Below are 13,519 nucleotides of genomic sequence, written 5' to 3'. Positions count from 1 at the left end.
GGAAGTGAGGCTGTCTGAGAAAGCTGCTCTGTAGGTGGGCACAACCCCTGCAGGGAGTTTGGGAGATTGTTAGAAAACATGGCTTTTCAGCAGAGTGGTGATGCATATAGGCAGATCTCTATGAGGACAGCCAGGGCCACATAGTGATACCCTGTCTCAAAAAGAAAAAGAATTAAATAGTGACCACAAAATACTGATAAAACATAAATAAAACACAGCTTTTCAAAAAATAGGAGATTGTTTTGTTTTTTTTTTTAAAGTAACAGCTGGGGTCTGGAGAGTTGGCTCAGAGGGTTAAGAGCATTGCCTGCTCTTCCAAAGGTCCTGAGTTCAGTTTCCCAGCAACCACATGGTGGCTCACAACCATCTGTAATGGGGTCTGGTGCCCTCTTCTGGCCTGCAGGCATACACACAGACAGAATATTGTATACTAAATAAATAAACAAACAAATATTAAGAAAATAACAGCTAGGGAGGCCGGGCGTTGGTGGCGCATGCCTTTAATCCCAGCACTCGGGAGGCAGAGGCAGGCGGATCTCTGTGAGTTCGAGACCAGCCTGGTCTACAGAGGTAGTTCCAGGACAGGCTCCAAAAGCCACAGAGAAACCCTGTCTCGAAAAACCAAAAAATAAAAATTAAAATTATACAAGGAAAAAAAATAAACAAGAAAGTTAGGACATCCAGAGCAGGAGCCACCCACGTGGGATAACGGTGCCTAGAGCCAGAGCATAGGCCCCAGACTCACCGGGGCAGCAGGCCCAGCACTTAAGCTCTTGGTGCTGCCCCTGGGTTTTGTGTGTAATATATGTAAAGATGACTGAAGGTGGTGGGCACACTGTCATCCAGGCAAGTGGGAGCTGATGCAGGAGGATCAAGGGATTGGGCCCACCATGATTAAATAGCAAAATTCTTGACTTTAAAAACAAAAAAGGAGAGCTGGGTGTGGTGGTGCACGCCTTTAATCCCAGCTCTCAGGAGGCAAAGGTGGGCAGATTTCTGAGTTAGAGGCCAGCCTGGTCTACAGAGCAAGTTCCAGGACAGCCAGGACTACACAGAGATACCCTGTCTTGAAAAAACAAAACAAAAAAAGGAAAAAAAGAAAAACTAGGGTGTTCTTGGCACTCTAGACACAGGAGCAGGAGGACTGATGAACGCTGGAGGCTGCCCTGGTGTAGGTAGTGAGCTCCAGGTCAGCAAAGCCTTACAGAGCTACAGACTGCAGCACCACATACTCAGACACAGGGGCAGAAGACCAACAGTTCTGAGTCATTCCAAGCTACATTGTAAATTGAGGCAGACCAGAAATGTGTGAGACTGCTTACAAGAAAAAGAAATTCCAGCTGGGCAGTGGTGGTATACACTTTAATCCCAGCACCCAGAGGCAGAAGCAGGCGGATCTCTGAGGTCCAGGACAGCCAGAGGTACACAGAAAAACACTTGTCTCAAAAAAAAGGGGGGGGGATCTAGTGTCCGTGTAGAGAGTGGCAGAAAGGAAGGATGCTAAAAGGGACTGCCTCTGCTTCAACCCAGTGACACTGACCAGGACAGGACAGGTTTTGGTGTTAGAGCTCCCAGATCAGAGGATTTGTTACACAACCACAGATCGCATGCACTGTGTGACTCCATGGACACTTCAGAAAAGACATATTCACAGGGACAGAAAAAGACTTTGAGGAGGCTTGACATCAGGACTGGGCTCTGGGTAGCCATAGTGCTTGAGCTTTTCTGCCCAAGGCTGCAGGAGGGTGGTGGTTACAGCCTTAAGAGTCTTGCTCGAAGAGGCAGGTAGGACAGCTAGGGCTACACAGGGAAACCCTGTTTAGAAATAAACAACAAAAAGAGTCTTCCTCAAGATGTTCTGCTGTGAGCTTGCTGGGTCCCTCCTTGAGTTAGGCAAACGTACCTACCGAGAGTGAGGTCACTAAGCGCATCAGGCTTAGCAGTTTGCCTGCTCAGGTGACAGCGCCACAGCTGTGGGCCTGGCTCCCAAGCTCTAGTCATTCACACAGAGGCACAGTTCCCACCAGGGTCCACAGCCTTGGCCACTACACTCATCCTGCCAGGAAACCAAAGGAGAATTCCTTAGCAGCATTGCCCAACAGGCTGGGCTTTACTGGAAAGGGGAGATCTCTGGCTAGAGCTCAGCCCCTTCAGCCTTCCCTCTGGCGCCCCGAAGACTGCTAGAAGGGATCCACACCCTCCTTTCCCCTCCTTTCCCTGGTCTTCTGTCCTGGATGGAGTAGGATGTGGGTGGGTGCGGGGACAGTGCTCAGCAGGGTTGACATAAAAGCTGTGAAGCTCCTGGCTCCAGGAAAGGGCACAGCATGCTCTGCCACCCTCACCCAGCCTTGTCCGGCTCTAGATATGACCCATCCGTCACATATCCGGTCTTCTAACTTGCTGCATAGGCAAGGATGACCTGATTGATCTCTTGCCTCCACCTCTCAAATGCTGGGATTCCAGGCGTGCGCCACCATAAGTAGTTTCTGGGGTGCTGAGGATGGAGTCCAGGGCCTCATGCCTGCTAGGTGTGTCCTCTACCAGTTGAACTCCAGCCCCTTGGTCTGTCCTTCCCCTTCACCCTCCTCCCTTATTTGTGAATCAGGGTCTCGTCTATGATCCACAATGACTTTCCTGTGGCAGCCACCAGGAAGCCTGGACACTAACACTCTGTCCTTTGCTCAGTGAAAGGGTCACAGTCTTTCTTCCCCTAAAATTCCCAAGGTGGGTCAGGACGCTAGCTAGCTTCCCTCTGGACCTTCCCAGGTGCTGAGTGTGAGTACCTTCTCCCCACCCCCAGCTCTCAGTGGTCAGTTGAGCCTCAGCCACACTCTGTAAACTGTCCCCTGCCTTAGGGCATGCACAAACATTTCCTGTTGCCTCACCCTAGCTGTTCTCTAGAGTTGGAGAGGATTCCAGGTCCTGTGTCCTGATGTTTGCCTTTGGGGTACAGGCGTGGAGCGTGGGGGTGGGGTAAGGGTATCTTGGAACCAGCCTCACCTATTCCCACTACCATCCCCTGTCCAGGAATGGGTCAGTGCTTTGGGCATTCCCGGCCCAGTGCCCAGGGCACTCTTGCCACTGCCTATAGGATCTGAAGTCAACTAGCTCTCAGCCTCTTCTCGGTGTGGACCCTGCTGGTACTATCAGCCAAATACAGTTGCCATGCCAATCCTCTGGCTCACAGTTGTGTCCTCTGTCCCCAAAGAATATGACCATTGCCCACAGCACATAGTCAAGCTTGTTAACCTGATAGGACCAGGGAGGGTGTCTCCTCCAACCAACCCTAGGGATAGTGACTCCTTAGCCACATAGCTTCTCCAGCACCCACCAGGGCCCTTAGACCACTAGTGACCTCCCACATGCACTGGGAGCCAGTCTAGATGTTGCTAAGATCTCAGGAAGTGTCACACCTGCTATCACCTGGCCCATGGGACTTTATTTCTTGCTGTGGAGGTGGTACCACAAACTATGGGACTTTGAAGGCAGCAACCCTGGACTGCAGCGGGGCAGGTCCCTGCACTTGCAGTCACTGTCACTCCTGGAGGCGGAGCTGATGCAAAGGCTATGCTGCTTAACTTGCTCCCCATGGCCTGCTCAGCCTGCTTTGTCATAGAACCCAGGACCTCCATGGGCTGGGCCTTCCCAAACCAATCACTAATTAAGAAAATGCCCCATGGGTTTTTCTAAAGTCCAGTCTCATGGGGCATTTTCTCAGTTGAGGCTCCCTCTTCAGATGACCCCAGCTTGTGTCAAATAGACATAAAACTAGCCAGCACTTGACCTTTGTTAGCTTTACACATCCAAACACATTACTGTTCAGTCATAACCTTTCCCCAAGTTCACATGTTAATATAAACATTACAACATAAACGCTCAATTTTTAAAAGTCCCACAACTTTAAAAAGTTCAGTCTCTTAAAATAGACAGTCTGTGTTTAAAAATCCAAATTCTTTTAAAATTCAAAGTCCCTCAACTGTGGGCTTTTGTAAAATCAGAAATAAAGTCTTACTTCAGGAGGGAAGAACCTGGACACAGCCACAATTAAATCAAAGTCAAAGCAAACTCCTTCTGTATAAATAACTCAGTATCTGGCCAGGCGGCAGCACACACCTTTAATCCTAGCACTCTGGAGGCAGAGGTTGGCTCTGTGAGTTCGAAACCAGCCTGGTTTACAGAGTGAGTTCCAGGAACAGCCAGGGCTACAGAGCAACCTTGTCTCGAAAAACAACAACAACAACAACAACAACAACAACAGAAAAGTAATAACAGCAACAACAACTAAGGATCTAGTGTCTGGGCTCCTCCAAGGGTCTTGGGTCACTTCTCTGGCTCTGCCCTGTGGCTCCACTCCCCACTGCTGCTGACCTTGGTGGTCTTCCCATGGTACTGTCATCTACACAGTGCTGGAGTCTCTGCTGCAACTGGGCTGCACTATCACCAACAAACTCTCCTGGGCTCTCTTCTGGGACTCCTGTCCTGCTACACAGCATCTGTTGAGCCTTGTCTGTTCTCCGTGACCTTCCAGACCAGCACCACCTGGTGACTCCTACACTATCAAGTCTGGATGCTAACAGGAGGTACAACATTGGCTACTTCTGGAACATAACTTCTGCATGCCGATCCCGGGGAAACAGGCATGGCTTCTCTTGCCACCAGCTAGCAGCCGTCACTCACTGCCCAGATTGGGATAGGATTGGTGCTGGAGCTACCTAGGTACTCAGCAGCCTGAATCCCAGAGAGCTTTGTCCCTTCTGACTGAAAGCAGCCCAGGGGGCGGAGCTTCTACAGAATCCAGGTTTTCCCCCTCAGGACCAGGAGGGTTGATGGAATGTGGTAGGAGTGGGTGGTTATAAACACAGGACACCCTTGGAGAAACCTAACTCCTCAGGCCTCTTAAGGCTTTTGAGCCTGTGCTTAGCTTTGATGTGAGGCACCTGCTGTCCTTCACGTGGCCTGGCTGCACTGTCCAGGACAGTGGACTCCAGCCTGGCCCCTAGGTTTCTACACAAGACCACCTGCTGGGCTAGTGACAGGCACTAGCAGGGTAGCTCAGCCTGGTCACCTGTCTTCTGATACTGACTCACCCAGTGGGCCTTCAGCTGTCAGACAAATGGGCCAAGGCCACGGTGAACAGCTGTGTTCCTCGGTTTGTTGTGGAACAACAGCAGCGCCCCTCCTGATTTGGCTTTATTAACCTGCTTTTTCCCTGTGGGTCACTGTGACCTCATGACAGGTATGGGTTGTGGCACTTTGCCCAGAGGCTGTTGGCTTTTGAGGCAAGGTTTTGCCCTGCAACCCAGGCTGAGCTGGGACTCACCATCCTGCCTCAGCCTTCCTCACTGATGGTGCACCACCATGGCGTACCTTGTTCCATCCATGCCTGTCTAACCCTGTGGGAGCTGCAGTCAAATGATGGGTCTGAGTAGTGAATACTCCTTGTTGACATGAAAGCCCAGCCTGTATGGCTGGGAGCCCAGGTTTATGAAAACAGCCAGGTCACATGGGAACAGCCGCTTGAGGTCAACCTTCCCAGGTCTGAGGAAGGCTGAGCTCCTGGGCTACTCCAAGACAGCTGTAGGAGAATGAGCAGCCAGAAAGTTTACAGATCAAGGGGAGTGTCTGCATGGCCATAAGGCCACTCTCAGAGCTGGCCCCGTATGCTATCACCTACGACTCCATGCATGTCATGGAGGATGTGTTTTTTTCTGTCTTGTCCTTTAGTAGATCCCTGTGTTCTGCTTCTGCACTGACCTCTAAAGAACTTGGCCCTTGGGGTGGATGTGGGCCAGGCTGTACCTGCTGTTCCTCCTCCTGGGCCCAGTGCCACAAGGCCACCTGACCTTTGCTCTGAGTGGCTCTTGTGTCTTTCAGAGGCTTCCTTTAACCTGTCTTTTATGGTAAGATACGGCCCCAGTGACAGTCCAAGCATGTGTACAAATCCTGGAAAAAAAAAAAGTGGGAGGATAATGAGTGGCACTTCCCCTTGCTCTATGGCTTCCTAATCCAAAGAGACATCTACACAGGCAAGCAGTGCATTGCACAGAGGTGGCTCCCATACAGTGACTGGTGAGGGATTTTATTTTTTGATATTTTTTTTTCAATCAGGATATCACGTAGCCCAGGCTGGCCTTAAACTTCCTATATAGCCAAAGATGACTCTAGGCTCTACCTCATTCTCCTGTAAGCTGGGACTCACTCACACAGCATGTGGCCATGGGAGCCGAGGTCACATCCAGGTCACATTCTGCTTTTGGGTGGCTTCACCAGTTGGCCCTTAAACCTCAAAGTGTGAGCTTTGGCTGTAAGTTCTCCCACTGTCCTTGGTGTGGCACACCAAAATGTGCGGTGGTGCCAGGGTTGACTCAGTGGCAGGTGTGCACTGGTGTGCCCAGCATCACACAAGATCAAAGAACCCTACCACCCTATACAGCGTGTGGGTGTGGTTCTGTCCTGGGAGAGGGTTGTCAGACTGGCTTTGTCTTCTCAGCACCTGTCATTGGCCCTGAGGACATGCCACCACTGGGTAGGAGATTGGTTGTGGTGTGGCCATGACCCCTCTGCAGGGATCCTCACCTGTGTCTTCAGCACAGCGCCCTCATGCATGCTGGGTGTTCTGTGACATGGCTGAGCAGCTGACATGGTTGTGAGCGACTGGCCCTGTGGGTCATCTCTGGAGAGCAAAGAGGGCCCAAGGCATGGGGTTCTGCAGACAAAGGGACCCTCACTGCCTCCACCCTGAAGGATAATTGTATGCTATTGTAGGACCACCGGCCACCTCTCCCCGCCCCACCTGCCCTTGACTGGCTGCTCCTGCCATGCCAGCTGGTAGCTCTGGTTCTGGCTCTGGCCCAGTGTGCAGTGCCCCCTCGGCCCCCAGGCCTGCCCTGCAGTGGAGTTATTGGCACTGCAGCTATGCATCATCTCCTTGCCTAGGGGAGAAATGGAGGGGGCAGGAGCCTGCAGACAACAGCATCCCTGAGAGAAGGTGGCCTGGACCCGGTGGGCTCTGGAGCAGAATGGAGACTGGAGTCATTCTGCTCTGGGCTGAAGCCCTTCAGTGCAGGTTTCCTGTAGGAGCCACTACCCAGACATGGCTCTGAAGGGCTTGCCGGGTGTCCTCACCCCACAGCAGGATCCTGTAACTGTGATCTGCTCCACAAAGGCCACAGTGTGCTAAGCTCCACCTGTTCTCCTCTCCCAGGGAATCGGCCTTGGACAGCACCAAGGCTCCTGACCTGTTGCTGGCTGCCCAGGTCTCAAGGCTCTGCTTCTGTGACTTTGTCTCTGGCAGTTGGAACTCCTACTGACCCTTCAAAACCCTTTGGGTCTCTGAATGCGCTTTGTGCTCTGGCCCTGTGTGGCTGGAAGGATGTGGATTTTATATCCATTGAAGCTTTCCCTTTTGTTCTCTTGTAGGATTCTGTGTCCCTGAGACCATCCATCCGGTTTGAAGGAAGCCAAGGAGTGAGTGTTTCCTGTCCTGACACACACATGGGCTGTGGAAGAGGGTGGCCCCAAACTGGTTCAGGGAAGGCCATGTGTGAGAGCAGGGTGACCATCTCACAGTGATCCTTGGGATGCCCTCTCATGAGTGTGTGGTGTTTTAGATAGGAATGCTTCCATGGAAATTCTTCCACCCCCAACCAACTTGCAGTTCTGGGGAGGGAGCCCAGGGCCACCTCCTTGCCAGCCCAGGCAAGTGTTTCACGGCTTAGCTACATCATCAGGCCTCTGTTGTGCTTACTGTCCTTTTGCAATGAGGTGACTCATGGCCCAGGCAGCTCTTAGAATGCATTTAGCTGGGGACTGGCGTATAGTTTGAGAAGCTGAGTCCATTATCCTCATAGTCAAGAGCATGGTGGCACACAGGGAGGCACGGTGCTGGAGAAGTGGCTGCGAGTTCTACTTCCTGATCCATATGGAGAGAGAGAGAGGCTCTGAGTTTGGTATGGGCTTTTGAAACCTCACAGCTTACACTCCCCACCCCCGTGACACACTTTCTCCAACGAGGCCACACCCCCTAATCCTTCTAACCTTTCGAATAGCTCCACTCCCTGGTGATGAAGCATTCAAATATATGAGCCTGTGGCACTCTTCTTATTCAGCCACCATGGCCTCTTTCTCTGTCCCACCAGCCTGCTCCCAAATAGCAACCCAGAGACTTATTAATTGTGAAGGCTTGGCCTTTAGTTCTTGGACTTGTTGTCAACAATAGTATAACTAACCCATGTTGTATTGATCTACCTTCTACTACATGGCTTTTACCACTGTCCCATTCTTTGTGTCTTTCTTGCACCTAGATTAATGTCCTACTTCCTCTCCCCCTGCCCCCAAGTCCCGCCTATACCTCCTGCCTAGCTCTTGACCATTCAGTTCTTTATTAAACCAACCACAGAAATATATCTTAACACAGCATAAAAGTATCCCACAACATTTCCCCTTTTTGTCTTAAGTAAAAAGGGAAGATTGGAACTCTGACATAGTAAAAGTATATACAATAAGAACAATTATCAGATAAGAATTCCATTCACAGTAGTTGGCAAATGTGGAGAAAGCACTGTATTTCTTTCCTGTCTTAGTCCAGAGTTTCAAACCATTCTCTATCATAACGTGTATTACCATCATAAAAATACCTTAGATAAACAACTTAAGCTTTTATGTTTCTGAACCTTATACAGTTTACATCTCTAATATAAACTCCTTTTCTGAATTTGGTAACAAGGAAAATTGTAATTACAACGATCTAGTCTTGAGCCCCATCAAGGATTTGAAAAGGATACAATATTATCTGAGTAAACAGGAAGTGTTGCACAAACAACTTTCTAATCTAAGAAACAACAGAGATATCTGGCTGCCTGGACAGTCATCCAAAGTTCTTCTCCAATGATGGGGCATCCATCTTGGACCTACAGGCCTAGAATATCTGACAGATATTTCCATGAAGCAGGTATTTTGAAGGACTGTCCTACCCTGTCTTGACAAAGTTCTGCAGTCAGAACTTTTATGTCCTGCTTGTTCAGTATGGACTGCATACTGTTAGCAGTTAAAGACAAGGAAAGTTTCTTGCCCAGTGACTAACTGTAGCACAATTAATAAAAACCCAGAGACAGAAATTGGGATTCAACCTGAAGATCAGAAAAACAAAGCAGCCAGCTACTGGCTCTTACCTCTACCTCAGTCTGAAATGGCAATCCTGCCTCCAGGAATCTCAAAATGAGACTATGTCTGAGAGCTGTCTCCTCCTGGTTTATAATCCTCTAGGGCTAGGATTAAAGACTTGCACCACCTGGTTTCTATGGCAAACTAGTGTGGCTACTGGGATTAAAGGTGAGTGTCACCAATGCCTGGTCTGTAAGGCTGACCAGGACGACTTCAGGCTGGCATTATTTATTAAAATAGCTAGCTTTGTCACAATAAAAGCAGACTCCATATGGAGGTTCTTCTATTTCCATCATTCTTTTTTTTTAAAGATTTATTTATCATATATATACAACATTCTGCCTCCATGTATGCCCGCATGCCAGAGGAGGGTGCCTGATCTCACTACAGATGGTTGTGAGCCACCATGTGGTTGCTGGGAATTGAACTCATGTCCTCTGGAAGAGCAGCCAGTGCTCTTAACCACTGAGCCATCTCTCCAGCCCCATCATTCTTTTTTGTAGTAGATTGATGCCACCAGGAGCAGATATGTCTTACTATCATGAAAAGCCTTGTTATTAAAACATTTTAAATGCCATATTCTGTGGGTCTCTGAAATGCTTGAAGACTATCTGTCTATCTTAAATATATTTCTGTTTGACCTTGAAAACATACTTAACATGGCCACAAGTTTGATTGTGACTAACTACTAACCTGTATTTCTTTTTTTTTTTAAATATTTATTTACTTATTATGCATACAATATTCCTTCTGCCTGTATGCCTGAAGGCCAGAAGAGGGCACCAGATCTCATTCCAGATGGTCGTGAGCCACCATGTGGTCGCTGGGAACCGAACCCAGGACCCCCGAAAGAGCAGGCAATGCTCTTAACCACTGAGCCATCTCTCCAGCCCTAACCTGTATTTCTTAATTATCTTTAATACTTTGTAATAATAATTTTCAAGGACTAAAAATTTGCATTACATTATTAAATGAGCTGCATAGGTACAATACCTTAACCAAGAATAGAAACATATAATACATTATAATGAAAATAACTTTAAATTTGTATCAGTATGCAAAAGTCCATGATAATATAAAATATTTGAGGTTAGTAGTTGCTTTTTAGTTTAAAGTAGATTCAGTAATCTACCCTTTTATCCTATCATTCCTGTATTTCCCTTTTTTCTAACCTTTCTTGCTTAGTTTTTTTCCCTTGCCTTGACCAGTAATAGCTTGAATAGAATGGCCTGAACCAATGAAAACATCCACAATACATTGAATGACCAAAAATCACCCATTCCACCTCTAGGGAATGTGGGTATTGTATTTTCTAGACTGCTTCCTATTGTCTGAGAATGAAGGCATCTTTAGGGAACTAGAGAAAACTGAGATAATGGTCAAGGCTGGGGAAGCTAGCTGTATCATTTGTTCAGTCTGTGTGTGATGGGAATATGCAGGACTTATCTGAAGTCCTGGCTGGAGTAGTGTGTGATTCTGGACTATCTCACCTAGCAGCTTTGAAGTTGTTCTGGATGCAGAATTTGGAGGAATCTGCAAACAGAGGCATTTTGAGAGACTAGATCACCTGTGGTTTTTTTTTTTTTGTTTGTTTGTTCGTTTGTTTTTGTCTTTATTGATGTCTTGTTCTTGTTCCGAAAACACTCAGAATTTTAAAGGTAATGTGTATATCTGCATTAACATAAATATGGGATATGCAGTGTGCACACATCAGTTAAAGTTGATTTTTTCATTTTATATTTGAACAGATAAAAGGTATCTGTCAGCTTTATAAATCTCTTGACTGTATAACCAAATTTCTACCCATGCTGTGGACTCAACAGATTTACTATGTCTCACCCAGTCTTAGAGCTACTCCCATAGTAGAGGGATCCGCATATACATCATCTGTCCTGCAGTCTTTCTTGGTTTCTTTTCTCGTGTGTAGCCAAGATTTTCAGGAGGTCCCCCCAATCAAGTGAAGAGAACCATAACTTTCCATTTCCTCTGGAGACAAAGGCAAAACCTCTTCCCCACTGCCACATATTTTCTGACTTTCATTCTGAAGTTAAAAGACATTCTCAAAATATATAGGTTAGTTTCATTTAGCAGTTTTCATAATCCAGTGTCTCTCAGCACTTGATGATTTATTCATTATCATTTAAAACTTCAGCATCAACAAAACACCATAGGGGATCCAGACACCTGTGTTCCCATCTTCACATGGCTTATTCTCTTTACTTTGTTCTCTCTTAAAGACTTTATTGTTTTTAAACTATTCTATTTTTTCTTTTTGTTTTGTTTTTATGAAACAGGATTTCTCTGTAACAGTCCTAGCTGTCTGGTAACTCACTCTGTAGGCCAGGCTCACCTCAAACTTAGAGATCCATATGCCTCTGCCTCCAAGTGCCGGGAATAAAAAAGGCATGTGCCAACACCACCTATCTTTTCTATGACTGTCTATACCCCCCAAAAAACATTTTATTTTTATATTTATTTTTTTGGTTTTTTCGAGACAGGGTTTCTCTGTGGTTTTGGTTCCTGTCCTGGAACTAGCTCTTGTAGACCAGGCTGGTCTCTAACTCACAGAGATCTGCCTGCCTCTGCCTCCCGAGTGCTGGGATTAAAGGCTGCACCACCACCGCCCGGCTGAACATTTTTTTTTGTTTTTAATGAGCTATATATTTCTTCCTCCCTGTCCTTCTCTTCTCCCCCCCCCCCCCCCCCAATTCTCTGGAGCTGTGGACTGTAGTCTGGTTGTCCTTTGCTTTACTTTACGTCTTCTATCCACTATGAGTGAATACATACCGGATTTGTCTCTCTGGGTCCGAGTTACCTCACTCAAGATTTTTTTTGTTCCACCATTTGCATACAAATTTTATGATGTCATTGTTTTTTGCAGCTGAGTAGTACTCCATTGTGTAAATGTACCACATTTTCCTTATTCATTCTTCAGTTGAGGGGCATCTAGGTTTCCAGTTTCTGGCTATTATGAATAATGCTGCTATGAACATTGTTGAGCAAATGTGCTTGTGGTTTGATTTAGCATCCTTTGATTATATGCCCGTAGTGGTATTGCTGGGTCTTGAGGTAGATTGATTCCCAATTTTCTGAGAAATCACTATACTGATTTCCAAAGTGGCTGTACAAGTTTGCACTCCCAACAGCAATGCTGGAGTGTTCCCCTTACTCTACATCCTCTCCAGCATAAACTATCCTCAGTGTTTTTGATATTAACCATTCTGACATGTGTTAGATGATATTTCAGAATCGTTTTGATTTGCATTTCCCTGATGATTAAGGATATTGAGTCTTTTGGCCCTTGAGAGTCTTCTGTTGAGAATTCTGTTTAGCTCTTTACCCCATTTTTAAATTTGATTATTTGTATTTTGTTGTCTAGTTTCTTGAGTTCCCATTTTTTAATGTACCTATTTAGAGATTTTCTTAGTCTGGATCACTTTACTGCACCCTTGTAGCCTATCTCTGACCGTGTGAGCCCAGCCTTAGTCCTGCTGCTTGTGTCTGCTCTGGCTCTGTACTGCTCAGTCTGAGAGCACCAGCCAGAGGCAACATTTACGAGCTTGGGGAATTTGCTGAGTCCGTGCTGTTTCTACTTATCGCCTCTGTGAGCTGCAGTGGAAGTCTGTCCGATTTTTGTTGTTATTGTTTTTAAGATTTCTCTGCAAATCAAAACAATTCTACGATTCTATCTTAACACCTGTAAGAATGGCCAAAATCAAAAACACTGATGACAACTTATGCTGGAGAGGTTGTGGGAAAAGGGAACACATCTGCATTGCTGGTGGGAATGCAAGCTGGTATAACCCCTTTGGATGCCAATGTGATGATTTCTCAGAAAATTAGGAAACAACCTTCCTCAAGACCCAGTAATACCACTTTTGGGTATATTTCCAAAGGATGCTCAATCGTGCCTCAAGGGCATGTGCTCAACTATGTTCAGAGCAGCTTTGTTTGTCATAGCCAGAAACAGGAAACAATCTAAATGCCCCTCGACCGAAGAATGGATAAGGAAAGTGTGGTACATTTACACAATGGAATACTACACAGCAGAGAAAAATAATGACAACTTGAACTTTGCAGGCAAATGGATGGAACTAGAAAACATTATTTTGAGTGAGGTAACCCAGACCCAGAAAGACAATTGTCACATGTACTCACTAATAGGTGGTTTATAAACATAAAGCAAAGAAAACCAGCCTACAAACCACAATCCCAGAGAACTTAGACAACAGTGTGGACACTAAGAGAGACATACATAGATCTAATCTCCATGGGAAGTAGAAAGTAGAAAAAGACAAGATCTCCTGAGTAAATTGGGAGCGTGGGGACCTTGGGAGAGGGTTGAAGGGTGAGGGGA

General features: G+C 46.8%; 1 protein-coding gene across 2 annotated transcripts in view; it reads left to right on the top strand.

Moving 5' to 3' along the window:
• The window catches only part of Ell (elongation factor for RNA polymerase II), a 55,876-nt gene that overhangs the window by 22,521 nt on the left and 19,836 nt on the right, over positions 1 to 13,519 (top strand). For both annotated transcript variants that reach the window (XM_041675078.1, XM_041675077.1), the window contains exon 2: positions 7,420 to 7,467. In XM_041675078.1, the coding sequence (XP_041531012.1) occupies positions 7,420 to 7,467 (48 nt within the window). The remainder of the gene's footprint in view (positions 1 to 7,419; positions 7,468 to 13,519) is intronic.

The sequence above is a fragment of the Microtus oregoni genome, unplaced genomic scaffold, assembly GCF_018167655.1.
Source record: "Microtus oregoni isolate MIOR12 unplaced genomic scaffold, Mior012 000025F_ref0000491, whole genome shotgun sequence".
NCBI classification, from domain to species: Eukaryota; Metazoa; Chordata; class Mammalia; order Rodentia; family Cricetidae; genus Microtus; species Microtus oregoni.
Note: the sequence above shows the minus strand (reverse complement) of the source record. Positions and strands in the feature narration are given on the sequence as shown.